The 26,227-nt window shown below is 38.4% G+C and overlaps 1 protein-coding gene across 2 annotated transcripts; it reads left to right on the forward strand.

Moving 5' to 3' along the window:
- The first annotated feature begins 351 nt into the window (after positions 1-351).
- LOC137003454 (C-terminal binding protein 1) lies at positions 352-24,868 on the forward strand. Of its 2 annotated transcripts, none has more exons than XM_067363984.1 (11): positions 352-468; positions 1,479-1,536; positions 1,766-1,919; positions 11,671-11,825; positions 11,898-12,042; positions 12,136-12,342; positions 16,688-16,902; positions 18,122-18,252; positions 18,399-18,526; positions 20,779-20,899; positions 20,991-24,868. In XM_067363984.1, exons 3-11 carry the CDS (start codon positions 1,862-1,864, stop codon positions 21,178-21,180), a joined length of 1,350 nt encoding a protein of 449 aa, XP_067220085.1. In that variant the 5' UTR covers positions 352-468; positions 1,479-1,536; positions 1,766-1,861; the 3' UTR covers positions 21,181-24,868. The 2 variants fall into 2 exon arrangements, with proteins under 2 accessions (XP_067220085.1, XP_067220646.1); XM_067364545.1 differs by having other exon boundaries at positions 415-477.
- Positions 24,869-26,227: the final 1,359 nt, after the last annotated feature.

A 26,227-nucleotide genomic window follows, 5' to 3' on the forward strand; every position in this document is an offset into this window, starting at 1 on the left:
TGAACAAACGAATTTGTGTTTTATTAAAAGTGTTATTCTACGCTAGTTTCCTCAGAATTGTGTTATAAATTTTCAAAAATTTCTCGCAAATCTGAATTATTTTTTTTTAGAACTGCAAGAAAAAAAAGAAAGAATTGTGAGATAAAAGTCGCAATTACATTTTTTATTCCTTGGAGGAAACAAACTTAAGTCGGACCATAGACTGTAGTCGGACGTATGAAGAAACGAAAATGAAGTGCATCCCACTTGATGGACACCGCAATCTCACAGACTGACCTGTAGAAGGCGCTCTTCTCTACATCGCTCATGTCTCTGCTCTGAATACTCGCTCTTTCCACAGCACGTTGTCTGTGCGGCCTCGACTTCCTTTTCTGTGTGGATTTCATGGCGAGTGATAGCGGGGAAGAGTTGATTCACCTACCGTGACCACACTGACCCGTACATCAACCTCGAGAGACGCTTTTTCGGGTGAGTGGGGTGCGTTACCCTGCTTCTGGACTGTCTTTGACACATTACTCGCATCAGACTCTGGATTGTGTGTGCTGTAAGACTGCAGTGTGTTATTATGACTGTGTATCTCACACTGTGTGTTTAATGTTTGGTAGCTCAGTTAGCAACCAGTCTAAGCGCCTTTCTCAGTCAGTGTATGTTCAAGAGAGTCAGAGATTGAACGCTATTAGAGATTAATGTAGTTGTAAGAGCGATTAAAAACCATAAATGAGCTCTTAAATTTTCCTCTACGCGTTTGGAGGTTAATTGTGTGGTCATTTGCATTGTGTCTTGCTGCATGTGCTAATTAGCTAGCGCAGCGCTAACTGAAGAACTTGAAGCCAGCGAGCGACGCGACAAAACTACAACACACAAGTTAAAATCACCGAAACTGCCACTTTGTTCCGTTGAACGCGACTGTCTGAGACCGCAGCCGTTCGTCTCGCGCTCACCAACTGTCCGCGCGCAGAGTTCTGCAGTCTCGCGAACGAAGAGCGCTCGAGACGCGGCGACACGACGCTTTTCAGGATGTATGGATGTTTCACTTAATTTACGTGGTTTTCTTTAGTTTTTCCTGTTCTGAACTAGCCTACACAGTAAGGTTTGTTCATTTAGCATCATGAGAGAGAAATAACTAAGTGAAATTGAAGTTAATTACGAAGTTATCATCAACTGAGCGCTCAAAACATGCATGCTAAATAAGTTTGTTTCTGAAAACACTTTAACGTATTCATTCGGTCGTTTTACGGTTGTTTAGATTTTAAGTATCAAATGGTTTACTGATGCTCTTAAATAAGCTAGTTTAAAACGGTAGCCTCATTGAGGCACTGCAACATTAATGCTAGTGGAGAAATGGGCGTTTTTTCCTCTTTCAAACGCCTCAGATGATGCGAGTAACTAGTTTTTCTTAGGGTTTTTCATTTTAAATGAGTTTTCTACGCTCTGCCCTTGTTCATAAGTAATGCTTGTTTGATGTTCTCCCCCTTCAGCTGCCATTATAAAGACCGTGACGTCAACAGAGTAGTTGATTGGCTTTGTCATCATCAGGTGGGTAGTTTCATTTGACATTTTCCCAGCACTATTTCTAAGTATCAGTCATTTATGTGGTTGAACTCTCACTGTGAAACCTTTCCAGAATGAGCAGTCAAAGTATTTTACACCAGATAAAATGCATGACATGTTTGTTTCAGCTTATTTTTAGTGGAGTGTTTAGGTAGTCAGAGTGCTTTTGGTCTGAATCTTAACCTGTGAAATTGATATTCGCTGCTATTTTAAGGATCTGGGTGGTTTCTGGACTGAACGCTGTGCTGTGCCCTCTCTCTCCCTCATCGTGTTGTGGCCGTAGCTGGTCTTACTGAAGAACTGCCAGTCGATGGCTCTGATGGACAAACACAAAGTGAAGCGGCAGAGACTGGACCGCATCTGTGAAGGTGAGAAGACGTAACCTTATGAGATGGATAATATATAGCCTATTGACTGTAAACAACCCAAATCTCTTAAATTCAACATAAAATGACATTTGCACCCACTTTGTCCATAATTTGTATATGTTTAAGGACAATATTTAGGATAGGACTGTAATTGACCCTTCGCCGGGAGTTTGATTGACAAGCGATCTAACCAGTCAGAATGTCGAATCTGCCATTTTGTCCGACAAAGCAGTCAGGAGTTAGAAGATTAACCTCTGTGGAGTTAAACTTGAAAAATTGTGTATATTGACGTCTTTCCGCATTTGAAACAACATTCATTCTCATGTTCTTTCATGTTTATTTGATGCTATAAATGGACTAGTAGGAATAGATGATCGGTTTACGAGCCTCTTGAGCTGAGGTGTTTCAGCAATCTGTCAAGACACATTAAAGAGCCACAAAACATTGTTTTATTGTTTGAATTTCTTTAAAAACTACACAGTTTGAAAACTGGGACTTTGTTTAATGTCATGAGTAACATGTTCTGTCTTGTCTTGTCGACATGTTGTCAGTGTCCTCTTTGCTCCGCGATGTATTTTTCACTGCGTGTGGCGTGACAGCGCCATGGCTTGTCGGACAAAGCAACCGTAACTAAGGGGGGCGGGTCTTTGCGAAGGGTCAATTGATTGCGTTATGAGAAGCAGCTATTGTGTAGTTATCAGTTCTCCACAGACACCTTTTGTTCAAATTTTATATCAAGTTATTAGGTTTTGATGAAAGATTTTTTATCTATTTGGTATTATGTAAAAAGAATTCTTCACAATAAGACCATGATGATTATGCGTCAATATTGATTTCATATTGACTTTAATCTTTGCATCCACCACCAGATACACAGTTCTGAAAAGCATTGCATTTTACGTCTTGAGCTTCAAAAAGTGATATTAAGTTTTCCAAATGTTTATAGAGAAGTGATGTATTCATTTATTATTCATGTGTGTCCGTGTAAATCTTGTCTGTCCCTGTCAGAGTGTCAGTGTAATACGTGAACTAACACACACTGAGTGATGGATGGGCAAATGTGTGCCTGGTAATGTAGTTGTTAGACAGTTTGAGCTCTGTTCTCTTATCTTTTTCTCCTTCCTGTTTGTGCAGGGACGGCACGAGCAGCTCAGACTCACACTACTGTTATTAAAAAACAGTTCCTGTGTGTACTTTATTAAATAGTACATTACTACTAAATGAAACTCCTGTCCATTTTCTGCCACTTTCATAAAATCCAGGGAATGCTAGTTCTCTTTAGGTTTGGCGAACATTACGGGTGCCCTTGACTAAAGATTTTTCTAGTCGACTAGTAGTCATTCATTTAAGCGATTAGACGACTAATCGTGCATTTATATTAGTAAACCAAATAAATCATATTAATGAGCCTTTAACATAGCCTAGTCAGTGCCCGAATGCACACGTAAAGCTTGCAGCAGCACTCCGGCAAACATAATAATCATGAATATGGCATGAAAAAACAGGAGGAGACAAAACAATTCAATAATTTATTGATAATCTAGTGTTTTTTGTGTTTTCGGCTGCAGAGATGAAGTTGACGATGCTGACTCGTCATCTCCGCAGCAATGGAAGTGCCTGTATGCACATTTCCTTCAGATTACATAATCTGAGAATATTTGTTTTAAATTTGAATCTGTTGATTTGAAAGTAGACCTTTCAAGCTTTCCATATATCTCATGTCTGTGAGGCAAGTATATGGTTTCAGTTCATTTTTGTGACGCGCTCAAGTCCACTTGAGACCGAGACAGCGGAAAGCGTGTCCTGTTTGTTTTCATTATTTTACAAAAGCACAACGTTTTGTTGTTGTTGTGAGTTTACAGAAATAAAAGCAAACCGTTTACAGTTTCGAATGTTGAATTCTTATCTGTATGACGGAGTATTTTAAATGCAAGTAATCGCACCAGCGCCTCCATGTCATGCAGTAAGCGTGCTCCGATTCCACACAAACAAATAGTGCACATTTATCAAGGTTAACATTAGAGTGTGCGGACTTGTTTCAAGTGATAAGCCATATTTGAGGTTGATGAATGATAGGCAAATGTTTGGATTTCCTTCCCGTTAACAATATGTCCGTGACAGACTGCGTGATTTCGCCACTTCCTGTGTTTGTTTTTTTTTTTCTTCATCGACTTACCGACATTCAAATTTTGGTCGACTATGCCTCTTCTTGTCAACGGTTAGTCGTCTTTTAGGGGGCAGCCCTAGCGAACATAGTCTCATCTCTTAAAGATGCACAATTGGAGGTGTGTAATGAACACAAAAGGAGTAGGGGACCCACTTTATATTAAGTGGCCTTAACTACTGCATACTTCCATTTGAATTAATCATTTGATATAATGCACTTATTGTGAACATACATGTTTTTACATTGTACTTATATTTTAAAAACACCTGCATGTAATTACATCTGTAATTAATTTCTGTAATTACATTTATAATTACACTGTTGACCCATCCCTTAACCCTTACCCCTCCCCTTAAACCTACCCATACCACCAAAGCTTTCACTAACCTTACCCGTATCCCCCTCAATAGCAGCATAAGTGTTTTGCAATTCAATATGAACCCAATAAGTACATTGTACTTAGTTTTTGATGTAAGTACATAGTAGTTAAGGCCACTTAATATAAAGTGGGACCGGAGTAGGCTGTATATTAATGAGTCAGTGTGCTTTATATTGCAGTCCCCTTTATGTTTTCGGCTCAACATCGAAGAGAAACTCCACACAAAATGTAGATGATGATGATATTAGACCTGCTCACTAAAATTTGAATAGATCCTAATTTGTGGACCCAGTGTTTAATGGGTTGAAGTTGTGTGATCAGATCCATAAAATGTGTGGTATCTATGGCAATACTTCAAGATAAGCATGACTATTAGATTAACTCTGCATGTAATTCTGCATCAATTTGCAATTGATTGACAAGAAAATTCGGGAACCCTCTTGCAATTCTGCATCAATTTGCAATTGGTTGACAAGAAAATTCGGGAACCCTCTTGCAATTCTGCTTTTGCAATTGATAAGAAAATTCGGGAACCCTCTTGCTACACTACATGCCGTGTAATTTTTAAATTATTTTTATTTATTATTTTTTTTAGGTATTGGCCTGTATTTGCGTGTCCTGTTATTTGAACCTTGCTGTTCATGTCATGAAGGATACCTGTTAAATAATTGTTTTGCAGCTCATATGATTTTTACTTAGTCGGCATGGAATGAAATTTCACTCTATTTTCTTATTGATCATAAACTGTTCTTCCATGCATATGTTTTTAAAATTTTTGATCACAATGTCATAAATGGATCTTCCTGTGCAAACAGACTGGAGATGTATGCAGGACTTCTGTAATCATTTGGGCTACGTCTACATTAATCCGGATACATTTGAAAACGTTGAAAGCGTTTTCATTTAAAAATGCTCTTCATCCACGCTAGCGTTTTTCAAAAGTTTCTCATCCACACTGAAACATTGGAAAATGCTAAATTCACCTTACTGCACGTGCGTGAACCCTCATAAAAGCTCACTGAGATGATACAGATGGAATAGACAATGAAATGATCACGTAATTCTTCTGGCAGGATCATTTTATTTAGCAAAATATCTCACCATTCACTGATGTCGCACTCAGTCACCATTATATGTTCGGTCTACAACGCAACTGCTTTCATGTTTTGCAGCAGGACCGCAACTGCAACTAAATTTTCCGTCATCTTTGCTGGACTGTGATATGAAAAGTGTGCAAAGTGACATTTTAGCATCATGTGGAAGTGAATCGCACCTAACGGGCACAATATCGATATAAAACATGCATATCTATCGGTTCTATTTGTGTCACATGACTAAACATGCGTCATCATTTTCAAACGCCTGTTTTCAAATTTATCCACTTTGCAGGACAAAAACACATATCTGTGTAGATGGAAGGCCAAAATGGAGAGAAAAATGTTTTTTTTGTTTTTTTTTTGTTTTGTTTTTTTTTTTTACAAAAATATATTAGTGTGGACAAGGCCTTCGTTGCTTAAACTCGCCCCTGCAAGCTCATGTTAATCTGCCTCTATTTTTGAGTGCAACAACCACATCTCAAAATCTAGTAAATAACGGATAACTTCTCGCTGTTAACAACGCTTTATTAATTTTAAAGAATTCCACATTGACCAAAGGCTGTTCCAGAACAAAATAAAAAATGGTTCTCGATTTCCAGTATTAGCTCACATTGTGCTCTTTGCAATGACAGTATTAACCATATATTACAGCCTCTTGTATTTTATTGCTTAATTGGGTGTAATGGTACATGTATTCATCCTGAACCGTCAGTTTGATACACGCAGTCACACAACATATACAGTCAGTCATAGGTGATCCACACTCCAATCTAGAAGAAGTGCACACGGTAATGCAATGCTGTTTGCTACCAGTAAAATGTGCAGAAGAAGAGACGTATAGATTGAAATGTTTATGTACTCTTTCAACCAGTGTTTCAACTGTGGAAAGATATCAGTAAAACAGCTTGAGAATAATATCTCACATGGCATTATATTTACCTCAGGCATTTAGTGTCGACAGCATGTTAGTTCACCTGAAAAATTTGTTCTAGAAAGGAGCATTATCATTAAATATGTGCACTACATTAGCTCATATATTCATTATATTTAATTTACCTGTTAGTAATGTCTTGATTATTTAAAGTATGTGTTAATAAATTACGACAGCACTGGGTAAAAGAATTGGAGTAGAAAACTTTATAATTAGATTTAGAAGTTAATGCAAAACCTGCCTTGTGTGCAGTTTTACACGTTTTTTAATTTGAGTGTTTATTATTATATCTAAAGACAAATAGCAACTTAATTTAATAATTTGGCCTCTGTTGTTAATTGTAACCTTTTATAGTAGTGTGTGTGAGTAAGGGCTCCCTATATAGTTTACAGCATTAGCTAAGCTAGTTTTTTTTTATCCTTAATTTTAATTCTATTTGAATTTATTTAAACAGACAATTGTTAAAAACATTTGAATTTTTTTTTATTTTTCTTCCCCCTCCTGTACCGAACCGTGAAATCATAACTGAGATACGTACCGAACCGTCATGTTTGTGTACCGTTACACCCCTAATTGTGACCGTTTAAATGCTAATTCAAATAGGGAGAGTGTCTTGTGCCATTATGCAATTTACATAGAGATTGTAACTGGCTGCTTCACTCTCATCAGCAGTTGCCTCGGGTTAAACTTTATTATTATGCAAAACAAGTTTTGTTTGCAGATTACATTCTATAAGAAAATCATTAATGTCATCAGCTCAGGCAGTGCGTTTTTTAATTTTTTTTATATTTATTTATTTATTTTTTTTATAAATGATCTCCGCTGATAATTTTCCTGATATTTAAGCCCAGTTTTATGTCTACAGCTGCAGATGGCAGTGATATTTATCCAAGTGACAGCAAAAGAGAGAGCTAGGGGGCGGGTGAAGAGGATAACGGAGGCGTTTCTTTGGAAGAGAGAGGTCATGTAGATGTGAGCAGAACAAGACTGTCTCTTTAAAAAACAACAACTGCCTAACTGCCTCTAGTGCTGCTTGTCAATGCCGTGGAGGTTTGTGCTGGTTGGCCGGCGCTCAAAGTCCAGGCCTGTGATTGGACCACCACCGTGGGGGAGGGGCCAGTGTGGATGACATGGGAGATGGGTGTCTGCCAGGCAAAAACAGCCTGACACTGATTGTAAAGGGTGGAGAGAGAGCGATAGAAGGAGAGGAGGGGAGAGAAGACAGGCGAGTGGATTTCATGATGCAAGGTTTGGACCTTCGTGTACCTGCTTGATGTTATGTGTATGTGTGTGTGAGTCGCCTTGAAGATGCAGTGCGAGTAATTCATATGGGTGTGGTGTCAGCAGCGGGCGTAATTTTCCTTTTGCCGCTTCTAGTGCATGTCCTTGCAGCTTGAGCAAGAGTGTGTGTGTGTGTTGGCCAAGCAGGAGGCAGGGTGTGGTGCAGCTGTATTATCATCCACCCACCCTTCCCCCCCTCTCCTTGAGACCGTGTGTGCGTGTGAGGACCATGTGGGGGGTGAAATGGCGAGGGAGGGAGAGCGAGAGAAGGTTTGGGAGGGGGGTGAAGCAGAGGAGAAATGAGCACTGAATGAATGGCATTGTTTGCATGGCCATGCTTGTATTGCGGCCCTCTCTCTTTCTCATGCATCCTGGCGCAGACTCAACGCACGGCATCTGTGCTCTCAGCGCCGTTCTCGCAGTGACCCTACAGCAATAAGTGTTTGCATTGTTCCTTGCGAGAGCACCGCAGACTCTGAATTTTGCTGCTCAGCCATTTTATTCTTCTGCATCTTTCTTGTTTTATGTATTATGTTTATTCCACTCACGCTCTGTACTGCCATCACGCAGTGTGTGTGTTTCCACAAAGCATTGATTTGGAGGGAAAGAGTGCAAATATTTGTCTTTAAGGTCTCGTTATGGCACTCTCCTTAATCATTAGCTGTGCACAGGAGTGTGATAGCATGAGAGTGCGTGTTGGTGAACGTCACGGAGGCGTCTTACCCCACCCCCATCTCAGCCTCCAGTGCAGCAGCACCTGTCAGTGATGGAAGGGGGGCGTTGGGTCTTAAAATCGTAGAACATGGCTGTTCGGATCAGTTTTACACGAGCATCGTTCAGTAGAAATAGGTTTTGGGGTTTGTGAGTTATTGGATGAACAGTTTAACACCTTTTTTTTCCCCCACAGCTGTTCTTAGACGAGTGTGATAATGAGATCATAATTATATGACAAGCAAAATCTCACATCTTGTTATGCGATACTTTCAGGCATTGCATTCCCATTCCCTGAACGGCATCTCTTAATTCCTCTTAAAATGGTCAGATTAATGAATTTTGCCGTTTAAAACACTGTTCGTTATGTAATGCAGGTTAATGATCGTGGTACACAGAACATCCTGATGCATGATGGGAATCTGATGATACAGATCAATTAAGTTCTCCTCTTGCATCCTTTCCTGTCTCTTCCTAAGAACTGTACATTTCGGAAATTCTTCTCAGGCTGGATTTGTTTTTTCGTTTGCTCAGAAATGTCCTTCCTGTTGTTGTTCTGCGTTTGGCTGTAACAGGCAGAAATTCCTTATTGTCTGATGTCAGCTTTTTACCCTGCTAATTTAAAAAAAAAGTGCTTTCAACTATGAACAAATTACATCACTTCTCCTTTTTTACAGTCATTTGTGACTGTGTACTAAAATATTTGCTTTGAAGACTGTCCCTATCTTGTGCCGTATATGCAGTAAATATAGTGCAGCTTTCTGATATGGCTGTTTGAATGTAGGGCTGCAACGATTAATCGCGATTAATCGTTTGCAAAATAAAAGTCTGTGTTTATGTAATTTATGTGTGTGTTCTGTGTATAATAATGATGTATATATAAATACACACACAGGTATAAAGTTTAGAAATATATGCATGTATTATAAATATATATATATTTATATATTTTTTATATTACATATAAACATAAATATTTTATATATAAATATAACATTTTTCTCAAATATATACATGAATGTGTGTGTATTTATATATACATAATTATAATACACAGAACACACACATATATATTATGTAAACACAGACTTTTATTTTGCAAACGATTAATCGCGATTAATCGTTGCAGCCCTATTTGAATCTAAAGTTGAATGACACTTTAGTCTGTATGACAAATCCTCTTGAATTTGGCCTTTTGCCTTGTAATGATGCTATACTGCATCGTTCTGTAGCATGTCTGCACCTCACAGTTCAATCTAAAATCAGTGTTTACAATATAGTGCTTGCATGTGCATCTGTGACAGGTTCTTACTAGGCATGCTCAAATCTACACATATTCAAAATGGACCACTAGACACTTGATGAAATATGGAAGGAAAGCTCAGACCTTAAGTAGTGTAACTAATAGATAGGAAGCTAATTAATGTGCTAAATATGGAAGTTGTGCAATAGCTTATAAGATGTTTCAACAGAGATCTTGAGATTATCGCACTGAAACTCACTGCAAGAAGTTTAAAGCGTAACTGTTTGAAATGTATTTTACTAGGGCTGTCACTAATGATAATTTTGATAATAAAGTAATTGGTCGATTACTCTGTGAATGGAGCCATTCTTGAATTCACTTTAGTGCTATGCTATAGTATGATTTTTATTTTTAAATGGTTTTAATATATTGTGCAGCTTTAGAAAATGTTCTAATAATGCGGTTCATGGGTTTTTGTCCAGGTAATGCACCACTTCTGGTATATTTCCAGTTAATAGACACAGGTAAATTGCAGTTTGAGGATTTTTATTTAAAATCTAATACTCCAATCGAGGAATCGTGACAGCCCTATATTTTCCATTTATATTAACAGTTACTTTGAATGTACTTGCTGTTGATTGTTAAATAACTTTTAAACCTTGATGAAGTTACCTTAAGTGAAAACACTTCTCTAAATAGAGATGTGCTAAACTACAGCTAGATGGAGTGTGATGGGTTAGAATGCAGGGCTCTCAAAAGGTAAATTATTTTGAACACATGGGTTAGTTCACCGACAAATGAGACATTTTCTCACCCTAATTACTACAAACATGTATGACTGATGTTATTCTATGGATCACAAAAAAAAAAAAAAAAATTCTCAATGTTTTTTGTCCATACAATAGAAGTTAATGTGAAGAATGCTGGTAACCAAACTGTTAATGGTAATAATTATGTTCTTTTACCAGAGAAGAAAGAAATTTGGGAATGATGTGAGGGTCTGTAAATAATGACAATTTTAATTTTTTGTGTGAACTTTCACTTCAACTCTCATTCAAATAAGTTATGATGCAACATCTAAAAATGTTGATATGCATTTGTATGGCTCCATTCAGGTTTTATTGTGCAAACTGTTTAACAACAAAAAATAAGCTTGTTTTCCTGATTTTTTTTTTTTTTTTTCTTTTTTCTTTTTTTTTTCTATTACATTTAGATATTTTCATCTTTTATGTATTAGACCTGAAGTAGTTAGTGATGGTTTAGCAGTATGGAGACAAAGATAATTTAGCTTCCAGTCTGCTGAATGTAGGTCATTATGAGTCATGTGAAGACTCCCTGCCCCCTTTCCTCATCTCCTTCCCTCCCTCTGTCCCCTGCTCACACTTTCGTTTGTCAGGTTGGGGGGGTTGGGTTGGACCCTGGAGTTGTTAGCTGTTGTCTTGCCTCATAATAGTAACAATCATAAAATAGTTTCAACGTTCAAAAAAATTATGAAATTCTCTTCTAGCTTTGTAATAGTTTAATGTCATTTGATATGGACGATTCTTGACGTAAATCATCCGTCATGTGTTTGGTAAAAAGAAATGCTGATAGTCTTGAAAGGCTTCAGAATACTCGGTTTTGCCTTTCATAATGCATTTTAGGATGTTTTTACAGGATGAATTTATTTAATGCTGCTTAATCTGCTAATCTGATATAATGAACCTTGAAGTTAATGTTGCAAACGATGGCAGATGCTGCTGTTGTTTATTAACATGACTAGTATCCATAAGCTTTGTTCTTATTGGTGCTGCTTTACTGTAATGGTTTTAAAATGTTTGCTTGTAGGTTCATATAAAGTACCCATGGTGTTTGTGATGAGAATTGTGGTCATTTGATGAACAAGTTCAGTTTCCATTACGTGTAAGAAATGATTAATTAAGGTGATTTTGGTGTCCTGCAGGTATTCGACCACCCATCCTCAATGGGCCCATGCACCCTCGTCCTCTGGTGGCATTGCTGGATGGGCGGGACTGTACTGTGGAGATGCCCATCCTGAAGGATGTGGCCACTGTGGCCTTTTGTGATGCCCAGTCCACCCAAGAAATCCATGAAAAGGTAATGTCACAGGCTGTGCCCATATCTAAGGCTTTTATTCAGTCCGTTTCATGGTTATTTGTTCTGCTGCAGGTCCTAAATGAGGCTGTTGGTGCTTTGCTCTACCACACCATTACGCTCTCGCGAGACGACCTGGACAAATTCAAAGGTCTTCGGGTCATTGTGAGGATTGGCAGTGGATTTGACAATGTTGATATAAAAGCTGCAGCAGAGCTGGGTGAGTTTTGTTCCTGCGTTGTGAAATGATCATGTTTTATTGAACGAGTTTCAGTCAGACTGACCGTTTAAACTGGTTCTCTGTTTTAAACAGGTATAGCAGTGTGTAATGTGCCAGCCGCATCGGTGGAGGAGACGGCAGACACTGCCATGTGTCTAATTCTGAATCTGTACCGTCGCGTCACCTGGATGCATCAGGCTCTACGCGAGGGTACCCGTGCCTCCAGCGTGGAGCAGATTCGGGAGGTGGCTGGAGGCGCTGCGCGTATTCGAGGGGAAACATTGGGCATCATCGGACTGGGTGAGTCCTGATATGATTAAATCAGGGCTGGCAGGAAAACCAAGGCTTTTTGAATGAATCAGTTCTATTGGTGACAAGGTGACTACAATATAATTTCTTTAAATATTAATTCACTAAAGAAGACAATCCAGACGCTACAAAAAAAAAAAAAAAAATCATGCACTGGTAGGGGTGTCTATTTTTGGGTGGCTCAACAATGCGATATGCAGTATTACCGCTATATATATAACGAGGTCATTTTCAATAACGAAACTAAATAGAGCGTTGAAACAGGAAGTGAAGTAAATGGAAGAGAATGTTCTGTTATGTAGACCCTAATTTTTTTACATCAACCTGTCAATAAAATCATAGGGCTATTCTTATATGTAAAATTGTTATTTCCGATCCTCGAATCTGACTAAACGAGACTTTTTCTGCTGATATTTCATGAGTATAAGCAGAGCTACTCATCTGCGCGTTCTGGACGGGCTGTTAGTCAGTGCAGTTACATTGTTTTGCCACAAGGTGGCGGCAAGGGACTGTTTTTGGGTCTTTAAACAGTTAAATCAACTACACGTTCAAAAACGCTGATTCATTCAAAGAGAGATGTAAAGAAACTCATTTTAACTTTGAGCGCCACTTTATAAGGTTCAGCTGACCAGTAATGCGACAATGCTAAGGCAGAGATTTCGCTATACTTGTTTATTGCAAATCTATGGAACCTCTGTACAAATCACCATGGTACACATTATGCTATCATTATTAACTTTTGTAATATTTTGTACACATGCATGGTGTAAAATGAGAAGGACATAACCTTTCAAAAAAAAATAGAAAACGTGCAGATATCGCGGTTGCTGCGGTTTTTGCAGTCCTCTGCGGTTGGCTCGTCATAGCGTGGTATTACGATATTGCGTTTTTTGCGACAGCCCTATGTACTGGACAGTTTTGAGATTTTGGGCTATTTTGTTTTTCGTAATGTTGTTTCAGACTAGTGGAAAGGAAACATCCAAAATACTCTTGTTTATTTTTGTGTCTGTTGATTTCAATTACAATAAATGTCTTTAAAGGTGGTTTTCTCAAAATTAGGTTTTTCTCATATGCTGAGACAGAAATCTCCACTTCAGCAGCACTTAAAACTATACAGTATTGTTCCTTCTGACTGTATTATATGATTTATGGAGTGTTAAGAGATCCAAAATCCCTTCTGTAAAAACCTTTAACTCTAGTATATCATTAAAATGTAACAAGAATTGGGATTTATCCAATGCTCAGATTTCTGCTCTGGAAATGCATACAAATTAGTACATATTAATTTAGATCATGCTTAATTTGCATTAGGGCTGCACAATATTGAAGAAAAATGCAATATGCGATATGATGATGCTTTGTGTAATATATATTTAAAGTCCCTCTGTGGTGAAAATGAATTTTTTTAATGTTGTTTGTTTGTCTATGTGGTGTTTTTAATATGCTTTAAGACAAACCATGTGCAAATTCATAAGTCAACACCTTTGCTGAGTATTTTCTATTTAAAACTGCAGTGAAAAACCCGTGGTTTGAAATTGTGTTTCTGATGTCACAAACTACCTTGTAATCAATCATGTCAGTGTTCCGGCGGGCTTTAGCATATCATTAACCATGACCGCTCTAAAGCAGGAGAGTCTCTAGTCTAGAGAATATATCCTGATATATTTTTCTGTTGATATAAAAATTCGGGTAGATTAGGCAATATAGCTGGTGCATGATATATGTTATGATGAACTGTATGCCTTTCTCCACTGACGTTAAGGTGTTCAAAGCGTTTTTACGGATACTGATTGTTAGAAGACAGCTGTCTGACTCGTGAACGGAAACATGGTTTGTGTAACACATTATTAGCTGTTTGATAATGTAGTCAAGCAAAAGGTTAATCATATTAATTACCGCTATGTGTCTGGCGTTGTAAAAAGTGATACCATTGTGCAGCGCTTACCTCAGTAAGTTCACAGAGTGGATCTCTTGAGCTTGTGTGAGTGAGTGGAGGTGGGGCTAATTAGCATATTCATATATCTGCATATAATAAATGAGGCAAGGGTGTAGAAATACATTTAAGCTATTTTAAGGCATGACTACAAGGGGACTTTAAAATCTTAAAATGATATAACCAGCATGTTTCACATTCTTCTTGTTTAACTTCTGTAAGTGAACAGCAATGTTTTACTGTAGCATTACATAAAAAGTATGTTTTATTTTAACGCCAGTGTAAACCCAACTACATCAGGTTTAATTAACGACAGTATTTGAATAATGAAATGAAAAATATTACACACTTCTTAGTAGACAGATATATCAGCCACTAATCGTTATCAGTCGATAAGTCATTTTCACTATCAGCCATTGGTCGATTGTTTAAAATCTGTCAATGATAAGGGCTGGTTATATCCTGTCAATCAAAAGGGTGCAGAAAAACCTGTCAGACTGCAACCACTCAAAGAAAATCTCTCTTGTTGAATTTAGGGCAAGTTAATGTGATGATAATGCATTAACAGTTAAAAAATAGCTACATAAAAGCCAGCTCTATTTGAACCTATGAAACGCCAGTAGTTCAAGCCAGGGATTCCAGGCCCATGGTTTTTCCCTACACCAAACATAATTTTTAGGGTGCCATCCAATAATTGCAAAGAGCTTTGTGCTTTACTTCTGAAAGAAACCGTCTCCTCTTTCAAATTCTGTCCATTTTATCACATAATTCAAACAATAAATGGCATTCTGATGCTCTTAAAGGGATAGTTCACCCAAAAATGAAAATTGTCATCATTTACTTGCCCTCAAGTTTGGTATGGGGGAAAAAAAAAAGAAAAAACTGTTTGGTTACCGACACTCCTCAAAATATCATCTTTTGCGTTCAGCAGAAGAAAGAAATTCATACAGGTTTGGAACAACTTGAGGGTGAGTAAATGATGACAGAATTTCCATTTTTGGGTGAACTATCCCTTTAAATGTGCTGTGACAGATGACTGTAGTGCCTCAGTTTGAAGTGGCAGTGCATAGTGCAAGTCTTTTCTTCCGCTTTAATACAAGTTATATCTCAGAAAACATGCATGAATATCAGGTATGTTGAAAGATAAAGTACAACCGTAATCTGTCTCATGTAATCACTCAATCTGTTTCAACTGTGGAAAGATGCCAATAAAACAGCTTGTGAAACATTGTCACTTAACCTCAGGAAAGTTATCTGATATTCACAGTTTGTTAGTTAGCTATAGTAAAAATAAAAAAACACTAGAGAGGAGCTTAATTACTGTTTTTATATATACATATTTCTATGTATGTATGTTTGATGTTTAAATAAATTTGCCATGAAGACAAGTGATTATGAAAACTACCTTAAGTGCAACTGAGTTGTATACAAATATTTTTAGTTTTTATTTGAGTGTAATTTTTATATCTGAAAATAAATAGCAGTGGAATATAATACCTCTGTTATTAACTGTATCCTTTTGACATTATTTGGGAGGCTTTGTCCTTAAGAAAAATCAAATTATTGGCAGATATCATTCTGCATAATCGGCTGAGAAATTTAGTATTGGTGCATCTCTACTACTTAGTTTTCACTGTATGAATTAAATATACACTGATTCTTACTACAAAAGTTATTCCGTCAAGAGCAATGAGTGATTTTTCTTTCTATTGTTATTTGATAAACATTAAGCACACAGACAGAAGCAGGTTTATTAGGCTGCTGTCACTTTGAGATGCACAGATCCAATATATTGTCACACACACACTTTCTTTCTGCTGTTTACTCCACTTAAGACATAACTGTTTACATGAATACTCACCAAGATGGGCATTTTGACCATTTTGTGTGTATTTGGCCATATAAGCAGCGGAAGATAACTGAAATTGATTACGTGCTGTCAGAGAGGCCGCTTCCTGTGCGTGTGAGTACTTCGCTTATTGCACCTAATAACCTTAAGCATGTCGCACACAACAGTCATGTGAGTATGCGTTGACCTAATAATTAGACTTTTTGTAATCTTATGTATTAAAATCATTCAGCTATCAAAGCCATTGCGATTATGTACATTTGCGTTATTCTGATAATTTTTATATATCATGCAGCCCTAATTTGCATATTTAAACATAACATTTCAGAAAACTTGTTTTACAAAAAATGCAATTCTTAATGTGAACCGTTAACTGGGGAAGTTTGATGCATGTTAGTTAATTTTTATTTTACTCTCTTCGCCTGGGGTTTCTTGCCTTAAAATGAATCGTGAGTGAGTAATTTTATGAACCTCAATCTAATCTCGGGTTTTAACTGATTAGAGATTAGTAATGTGGTCAGCTGAACTCAGTTTTTTGTGATGGCTGTTTTTAGGACGTGTGGGCCAGGCAGTTGCTCTGAGGGCAAAGGCCTTTGGGTTTGGAGTGATTTTCTATGACCCGTACCTGCCGGATGGGGTGGAGCGATCACTAGGGCTCCAGCGCATGGCGACACTACAGGACCTGCTCATCCACTCGGACTGTGTCTCGCTACACTGCAGCCTAAATGAACACAACCACCACCTCATCAATGACTTCACCATCAAACAGGTACAAATGCAGTTCTCCACTAACACTCTTATTTAACAGTACTGTTGAAGCCGTTCAGTTCCCTGACTGCTTTTGGTATGGACCTGGGTCTGTTTGACATCAGTTTGATTCATTTGCTTCCTGTGAAAGCTGTTTTCTGAATTTGGGTTTACGCAATGGGACCGCACCCAATTCTTGAAAATGGAGGACTGTATTATGTTCATGTGGACTGAAGTACTGCTCACAGTTGGTATGAAGGCAATCTGGCCCAATTTGTAGAAGTAAACTGCACAAGTTTATTCCCAAGATAAATGGGAAAAGGTTACTCTTCCAACACATCTGTGGCAGACACAAAAACATTATTCTCTTTGTACTAAAGAACCTAAAAGAAGTTCCAGAAATGTGCCTGGGAGTAAGTTCATTTTAACTCTGTTCATGGTAAACACACAAAGACATTCTCAACAGCGTGTCAAATATAGGAGTCAACGTGGAAATGGACACTATGTAGAAGTGCAACATACTACTTCTTTCTTCTTTTGTTTAATGGCAATTTTACAGTCGTTGTGCATATCACCACCTGCTGGGTGATTGTGCAATTGTTTAATCTTATGTTTTTATCTTTAATCAGTTTATTTGAACTTTCAACTAGAATTATATTGTTTCTTGATGCTAAATGCATAAATTATAGAAAGACTGGTTGAACTAAAAACAGTGTCTGCTAGAAAGATATGGCTGTTGTTTTTTTTGTCATTTTGCTTCTATATTTGTAAGTTAAGATGCATCATGTATATTTTTTATAGAAATGCATTATGAAAGCACTATGTTGAAAAATAATTAGGAATGCAAATTTGCGATGATGCAAATAAAAAATATAGAGTAAAATAAATAATATAATACTGCTTTATAATTAAAGAAAAAAAACAATGTAACTATAATACTGTGTGAAATCCCATGGAGCCTCATCAATAGGGCACACATGCACTAAATACCTCTGAAATAAACTTGCGTTATGTTCAGAGAATAAATTGCTATGTCTACTTGCATACCCTAAAAGTTACCTCAGTTTTTGGAACCCGAAGTTGAGGTATCTATTTTATTATCGGTCTTTACCCGGGTATGTCGCGTAACCCGCTTTATGGAATACACCTCTGTTGTGTCAAGAGATTGATGCGGAATCTAAGTGTGATAATACACTATATTTGTCTTTCTTTTCATGTAAATCATTGCTTTTTGTGTGTAGATGCGCCAGGGCGCCTTCCTAGTGAACACTGCGCGTGGTGGACTGGTGGATGAGAAAGCTTTGGCCCAGGCTCTGAAAGAGGGCAGAATACGGGGAGCTGCCCTGGACGTCCATGAGGCAGAGCCCTTCAGGTGAGAGAAACAAGTTTCCTCTTTGATTTCATTATTTTATAATCGCATAATTTTATAATCCACATTCAACGATTTGCCTGTGAAACCCCCCTTATTGTTTTTGTTTTTCTCCCCTAATATGACACTAACCCCATTTTCTTTACCAGTTTCTCTCAGGGCCCACTGAAGGACGCCCCAAATCTTATCTGTACCCCACACACATCCTGGTACAGTGAACAGGCCTCCATTGAGGCCAGAGAGGAGGCGGCGCGGGAGGTGCGCAGAGCCATCACAGGTCAGAAAACACCAGGTGTTCATTATCTGCCTGTGCCTGCTGTGAATATCTGCTCGATAAAATGCTTTGCAGGAAGATTCACTTATTTTCTTCTATGTGTGTTTGACATGCTTTGCAACACTTATCATAGAATAAACGAGTAATACAAAGTAGTTAAAGGAGGGGTAAGTAGATTTTCAAAAACACTGTTGGACATTGTTGATATTTGAAATCAACCCAAACAAACCCCTCTCTTCATTGCTCTGCCTCCAAAACTCAAACTCCAATCCTAACCACCCTGCTCCGATTTGGTCTCGAACCCCGGCCCGATCACTGCTGGCAGGCATAGCGAGAGCATTAACAACGACACTAAACACCGCATTCTCTAGCGGTCCTCACTGCGCAGTGGTTTACCTGCACAACTCTCAGTAGCTGGCCTGTGTTACACACGCATTGTGAGAGTGGATGTCTGTTCATCACAGCTGATGCACAACAAAATGCTTCAGGAAAAAATAGAGTAGATGATGGATGAATGACAAGGAAGCACAAAAATGAACGTACAGTACACAAGAGTAAATACAAACTGTTTGTTGTTAGTCGCCAACAGCACAGCAGCTCCAGACAATCAATGACACTCAAACCCAGTGTTACTCACATGTGAAGCGGAATCAAAGAAGCCTCCGCATCTGTTTTCAGGCCTTCACGCTCAGCTCTCTCCAGCGCTGGAAAGCTTTAAATATTAACGCGGGTCCTAAAGCGCTTGATCGGTCATAAACCTTCATTCCAGTGATATTCTTTTGAGCTCTTTTGTATTGTCTTATCTCTCTTTCTGCAGTATTTTTTTTTTTTTTTTTTTTCTTCAAATCTCCCTCTTGCTTGTTCTGTCTCCTCGACCATCATATGCCCCCTAATGCTGATTGGTTACACGTTTATTGTTGGTGTCGGCTGACTAACTTCCAAACAGTGTTTTTGAAAAACTACTTACTCCACCTTTAAGTAACCTTAAACGTGCACTTATAATTGGGCTGCAGCAGGTTTTTGTCGATGGACAGATGAAGATTATCACTAAAGCACACAACACAGTGTGAAATAGCCAACTGAAATTTGCATTCTCATAACAAGGCAATATAAAAAAAGAAAATGGATGATCAACTGATCATCAAAGAAATACACAGCCACACTATTGGCAATTTAACTACAGAAATGTTTTATATAATTTTTTTTTTTTAAATCAGTAGGAAGTTTCAGTGTCTGCAATTTCATCTCTTTTGAAATTAAAAATTGGTAAAATTGACTTGTGATAGATTGAACTCTGTTTCTTTATTCTTTATTTTTCAGTTGACTTAAAAGATTTTTAATGAAGCTGTTGTTTCTGTAACCCCAAAATGAGAAATAATTTTTACTTGGTGTTTTGTATATTTTAAAATTACCGGTGGCTCATGCCAACTTACCCACTTTATTGTATTAACAAAAACTAGTTTGGGACTGCTATTTAATAGCCTTCCCTTTATAGGCCTAGTTATTCGTCAGTATTAGTCATATTTGTATAATTTGTGTTTATGTTAAGGGGTTAGTTCACCCAAAAATGACAATTCTGTCATTACTCACCCTCATGTCGTTCCACACCCGTAAGACCCTTGTTCATCTTCGGACCTCAATGACTTTCTGGCCATTGAAAGTGTCATTTGTCTTGCTGGCAATGCAGGCCTCAGTGAGGCATTGGATTTTATCAAAAATATCTTAGTGTTCCGAAGATGAACGAAGGTCTTACGGGTGTGGAACGACATGAGGGTGAGTAATAAATGACAGAATTGTAATTTGAGTGAACTAACCCTTTAAGTAAAGTAGGACAGTACTAGACAGTATTTTTGTGAATTAAATTTGCTTGTTTTTTTTAAAAACAAATTTGTATGTATGTGTAATATTATGTGTGGCCAAAACAGTTGAAAATAGTCTCGCACATCCCAAGTTAAAATGGCCTTGTTTTTCGTAACAGTTTTTGTATGCTGGTGTTTTTGGCGTCATCACCTGTCACAATATCATATGTCTGTGGAGTAATTTTAGAAATCAGTAAGGAAATGGAGGTTAAAATACTCCCAATTCAATCAAAGACATTTTCTTAGCTGGTTCTAACACCTTAAAATCACCTATAAAGCCCTGACAGTATATCACCCTTTCTTGTGTTGACGCTGTATGAATGACTGATTAACCACAGCCTGTGTCTTTGATGTGAGGCTTTCATTCATTGTCCAGGCTCTCTTGTGTCCATGCAGGTCGCATCCCGGACAGTCTGAAGAACTGTGTGAATAAGGAGTATTTGATGGCAGCCTCTCAGTGGCCGTCTATGGAGGCCACCACCGTGCACTCTGAACTCAATGGAGCTGCAGCCTATAGGTGACTACACCTCTGTCCTGACTGCTATTTGTGTTCCTACAGTATGTCAACATGTTTAAGAGCGTGACCACTGACTGTGTTTCTGTTGTAGGTTCCCTGCAGGGCTGATCGGTGTAGCAGCGGGTGGGCTGCCTGGAGCCGGGGCAGGAGTTGAGGGCATTGTGGCTGGATCTCTGCCCCTGGCCCACGCCATCGCCCCGGTCTCACACCCGCCTCATACCCCATCGCCCGGGCAACCCTCCAAGGCAGAGGCGGACAGAGACATCCCTTCCGACCAATAGCATCCCAGCACATTCCATCTTTGCCCTGATTGATGCCCTTTCACCTCACCCAGGGGGATTGACACCCCTTGCTTTCAGTGTGACCTTGGGTCACCCCAGTCCAACAGAACACATGTACAAACCCAGGAGTGAAACCCTCTACCCCAAACGTACCCCTCGTTTCCACTCGCTGTATCCTCCGTTGATCACTTTGGCAGAAAGCAATAACCTCTCTCAAGGATTCAATAATTGGGTTGATACACACTATTTGTAAGCTACGAAATCCCAATTCCTTTGCTTTGTATCTACTCTGGACTAGTTGGAGTTTGTTTCTGAGTAGTGTTTCTTACATTTGTTCTTTTCTAATCTGTTTTAACAGCGTGGAAATAAACGCATGGACCTTGTTTTCTTTCCTTTGTCCCCTGCCCATCCTCCTCCTAGTATACATTTGTAAAACCTTCTCAACCTGTCCCATCTTAGCAAATGTTTGATTATCAAAACAGAGTAACAGCTGGCTAACATCTTTGATTAAATTCAGCAGCCATCAGTGCTTATTTCACAGCTGGTGTTCAATAACGGAGATCAAGGCTAATGGTGATAGCCTGTGGCTAAGAGTAACTCGGTCCATGGGAAGAGCTCAGATGTTTCACGTTCCTCTCACTCTCTCTTCATGTGGAAGACATCTAGAATTGTCCATACTCTCACTCTCTCTCTCTCTCTCTCTCTCTCTCTCTCTCTCTCTCTCTCTCTCTGCCTTTCAGAAAACAAGAGAGCTTCACCCCCAGAGCTGTTGGGGGTTTGATCATGTGCTCCACTTTAAGTCACAAGATTTACAGCATCCGTAATGCCTGAGGTCTGCATAACAGTGTCATTGAAATCGCATATGTGAGATTCCATCGTCTTGTGATGGCTGACTTCATTTTATTTTGTGTCGCCCCTTGTGCTGCTTTGTGAACAGCTAGATGATGGGAGATTGCTCGTAGGCAACCATCTTCATAAATGCAAGTTTCAAACAAAGCCATATTCATTTGACAAACTGTGTAACATAGCTGGTTTAACAAAACATATGACACATCTTAACCCCCCTCCAAAAAGACAAAACAAAACACAGATGCCCTTTTTACAATGTTCATACAACATTGACCTCCCCTTGACTCATACTGAGATCCACCATCGCTAAGCTGATAATATTGGCACCTTTTTTATTCTTAGCCATTTGAAGAATATTTGCCTTGTTTTCCATATCTTCTCTCTGTCCTGAATTATCTCTTGCTGTACTTCCTCCTTGTGCCTCCTTTTCCGATTAGGCCTTCTCTTTGTGACGCGGCGAGGCACACTTGTCCACCCTTCATATCTCCGCTCTCGCCCCCTCTGTCAATTCCCATGAAATCACTGTGTAGCGCACTCGCCTGCCCTTCCTCCTTCCCACAAGGCACTTAAACTCTTAATACACTTTGTAATACGTTTTCATACAGGCCTGATAAACAAATGGAACTTCATCCATCTTTTTGGGAGGAAGTCCTGGTTTAGGTGAGGCTGGGGCTTATGTGCTCCGGAGGCTGCATTAAAGTTGATGGCCAGCAGGTGGTGATGACTTGCTTTCCCCCTCAGGTTCAGGTTTGGGCTGATTAATTCATCCCCGCTCAGCCGATTGTTGCACAGCGAGCCTCTCGTCAAGGTTTAGCAGAGATTCGGACAGACCTGTTGTGGGCTGCTCCATCTGTCACTCATCTACACACTTCCAGATTCTCAGGATGGGTGATGTGGCGGCTCTGTGCCACAGTTAAAGCGGGTCGTACCCTGCGTTTGACATCTGCATGGGCGTCTTCTATGATATCAGCCTTTGTTTTCTCTGCGTTTCACCATTTAGAGCACAGAAGATAAGGTGGAAAGAATGTAAAAGCTAGGTCACTGGTTGCTTTCCAAAGAAGGTAGAAGAGTGTCTCGGGATAGCGTTCTGTCTGAAGAGAAAGGCCTTTCTAGTACCTCAGTAACAGATATTGAATGTATGCTCAAATCTTTCTCGCTTTGTACAGCTTTTTTAGATCATAGGTTCCTATTTCTGAGGGGGTGTGTATGCGTCTGCATGTATGTGACAGTGTGTGACTGCTTATCCAGTACTTCAGTTCTTTGCAAATGACAAAATAAAGCTTTTTTTGTTTTGTTTTTTTTTTTTTTTTGTTTTTTTTCTTCCTCCTTCAAGCATAGGATGTCTATTACTATTGTTTCATTTAGATGTAGTTTGAATCTCAGGCTTTAGCTTTAGAAAGTTCTTGATCTGTGATTTTTGTAATTTTCTGTATAAAGGAGCACAGTTTCACATCTTTGTCGACATGTATGCTAATATACGGAGAAGAGGGGTCTGAAACTATTTGGAAATGGCAGTAGTGTGATTGGGGACGATTTGCTGCCTACAAAACAGTTCGTTCTAGATAGCTGATGTCATCGTAAGTGTCCCCAGATGGCCGTCGTCCTCGATTGCCAATCCTCATGGATTAATGCATGATAATAGGATGGTCGTACCTATCGGGCCCCTCCCCCTTGCTTCCCCATTGGCCACGTTTTGATGTTGAATTTTGATTGACGTGCAGCTTTTCCTAGACTGAAGTGATCCCCTTTATTCTCGTCAACACTTTATAGCTGCTCTGTAAAATTTCTCTGTACTACAACGTTTTTGAATTTTTCGAGTTTCTTCTAGCATTATCGTGGTGTTTCTTTTGCCGTCGGCATCATCTTTGATATGAGATGTGCGCTATGTGTTAAAACCAAGAAATGAGATCTAGTTTGTGTCATTCAGTGTTCAACATGTTGTATTGAAACATTTCAAGAAGAGTCTCGTTCGATACCTTCACCCTCAGCATCCAGGAATCCCGTTTCTCGTCATGTGGTCCCCGCGCTGCCTTAATGTTGTAGATTGTGGTGGGCTTGGTGAATATGTTTTTCCTCTACAAACCCCCAACCTCTCCTCTTCCCCCTGCAAACACACATGCAAGAGAGAGGAAGCTGTTTTATTTAGCCATACGTTGCTCTGTGTGCTTGGTGCATATTTCTAGAGAACACAAATGGCTTTGACTTTAAGGTGTGAAATGCTCGGGCACTATGAAAGACCCTTTCAGGAGCCGCCGATGTGGTTAAATCTAGTCCATGAAGGGAGGCTGGAGAGGACAGATGATATGGACTTGGAGCAGTCAGTTTCTCTCTCAGGGTTCTTATACACACATATCCTACAGCCGCCAGTTACACTCTCCCTCTATCCGAATGAAGATCGTGTTGTAGATCTCCAGAGCTCTCTTACACAGTCCATCTTTCAACAGTGAGTGTCTTTCTAAGTGATACTTTTCCTTTCTATCGCTCTTTCCTCCTCCCTTTCTTTTTGCGTATTTGTCGCACTGACACCTAACAACAGAAGAATGAATGTTTTAATAGAACTGCGTGTAACGTTGAAGTTGGGAAATGTATTTTTACAACATGTGAACTTTTTATTCCTTTCTCTTACCTTCTTTTTGTTGTGAATTGATTTCCCCCTCCCCCTCATCACCAGACTGCAAAAAAAGTAAAAACAACACAAAAAAAAAAAAAATCCTGTAACTAGGCTCTTAAGCTTTACTTTTGTTTTTGTTTACTTTTTTTATTAGAAAACAATCATGTTTGTGATGGTAACCTGATGGTAAATTCCACAAGGTATTTTAATAAAATCCTAAAGATTAAACCCTTTGGTCGCTCGCTCTTTTCTGACATGAATTGAAAAGCTGAAATCTGAAGCCAGTGTAACATCATTCGCAGCTGGTTTTTCTTAACATACACTACAGAAATTAATATTTTTATTTAGCTAGAACTCATCACATTGATTAAAAAGACATTTAAAATGTTACAAAATATTTCTGTTTCAAATAAATGCTTTTGAACTTTCAAAGAATCTTGAAATTTGTTTTTTACGAAAAATATCAAGCCGTTTCAAAACTCAACATTAATGTTTCTTGAGCAGCAAATAAGCATATTAGAATCATTTCTGAAGGATCATGTGACACTGAAGACTGGAGTAATGATGCTGAAAATTCAGCTAAACTGGAATAAACTATATAATAGAAAAGTTATTTTAATTCGTAATATTTCACAATATTACGTTTTAAAAAAAATCCTTGTAAAATTTACGGTAAAAAACAGCAGCTGTGGTTTCCAGAACTTTACCGTAAAAAATATGGTAGCAACTTTTTAGGTTTTTACGGTACTTAGTTTACTGTCTATTTTACAGTTCAAAACCGTATAATTTCAAGGTTTAAATTGTAATAATTATGGTTTAAAAAAAGTTACATTTACTGTAAAGCGTATTTCAAGCGTAATATCTCTTTTGTACCTTCTGTAATATGCTGACAACCACCAAACACAGTGGTGATGAGTCACATGACGAATCAAAGCTCCTCACAAGCTGAGGAGTACAATACTAACATATAGATGGTGCAAATGGTCATTCACACAAACACAAAACACCATCATGGTAACACATGAAATTTTAAAAATGCAATAAACATTAATTTAACAACATTAGATGTAACATAAAACCCTAATGTACATAACTGATTAGAAAAAACTAAAAGTTATTTCAACAAAAATACATCATGTGAAGTGTCAGGCAGGGAATTATGGGAATTTTTTCACTGTAAATTATACAATGACTTATTTTTCACTTCCAAAAAAAAAAAAAAAAAAAAATTTTACTGTAAAATTACATTAAATGTACCATTATATCTATTACATTTATTCACTGTATATAGTACAGAAACTTTCTGTAACTTTTTCACCGTAGCAATTTTAGTCTTTTACCATTAAAATCATGGTAATTTTTACAGTGTACCGTTTTACCGTATTTTTAATCAAATTAATGCAGCATTGGTGTGCAGTGTCTTTCAAAATCAAGAAATTAAATCAACTTTTGAACGCTGGTGTTTCAAGTGAAAATCTTCAAGCAAGAAACTGTTTAATCACACATTACAAACATACATTTATTCACCAGGAATTGATTGCATGGTGGAAAGTGGGTGTTACATACCAGAATAGACCCAGATTTGAA

Source organism: Chanodichthys erythropterus, chromosome 1, assembly GCF_024489055.1.
Source record: "Chanodichthys erythropterus isolate Z2021 chromosome 1, ASM2448905v1, whole genome shotgun sequence".
Lineage (NCBI taxonomy): Eukaryota > Metazoa > Chordata > Actinopteri > Cypriniformes > Xenocyprididae > Chanodichthys > Chanodichthys erythropterus.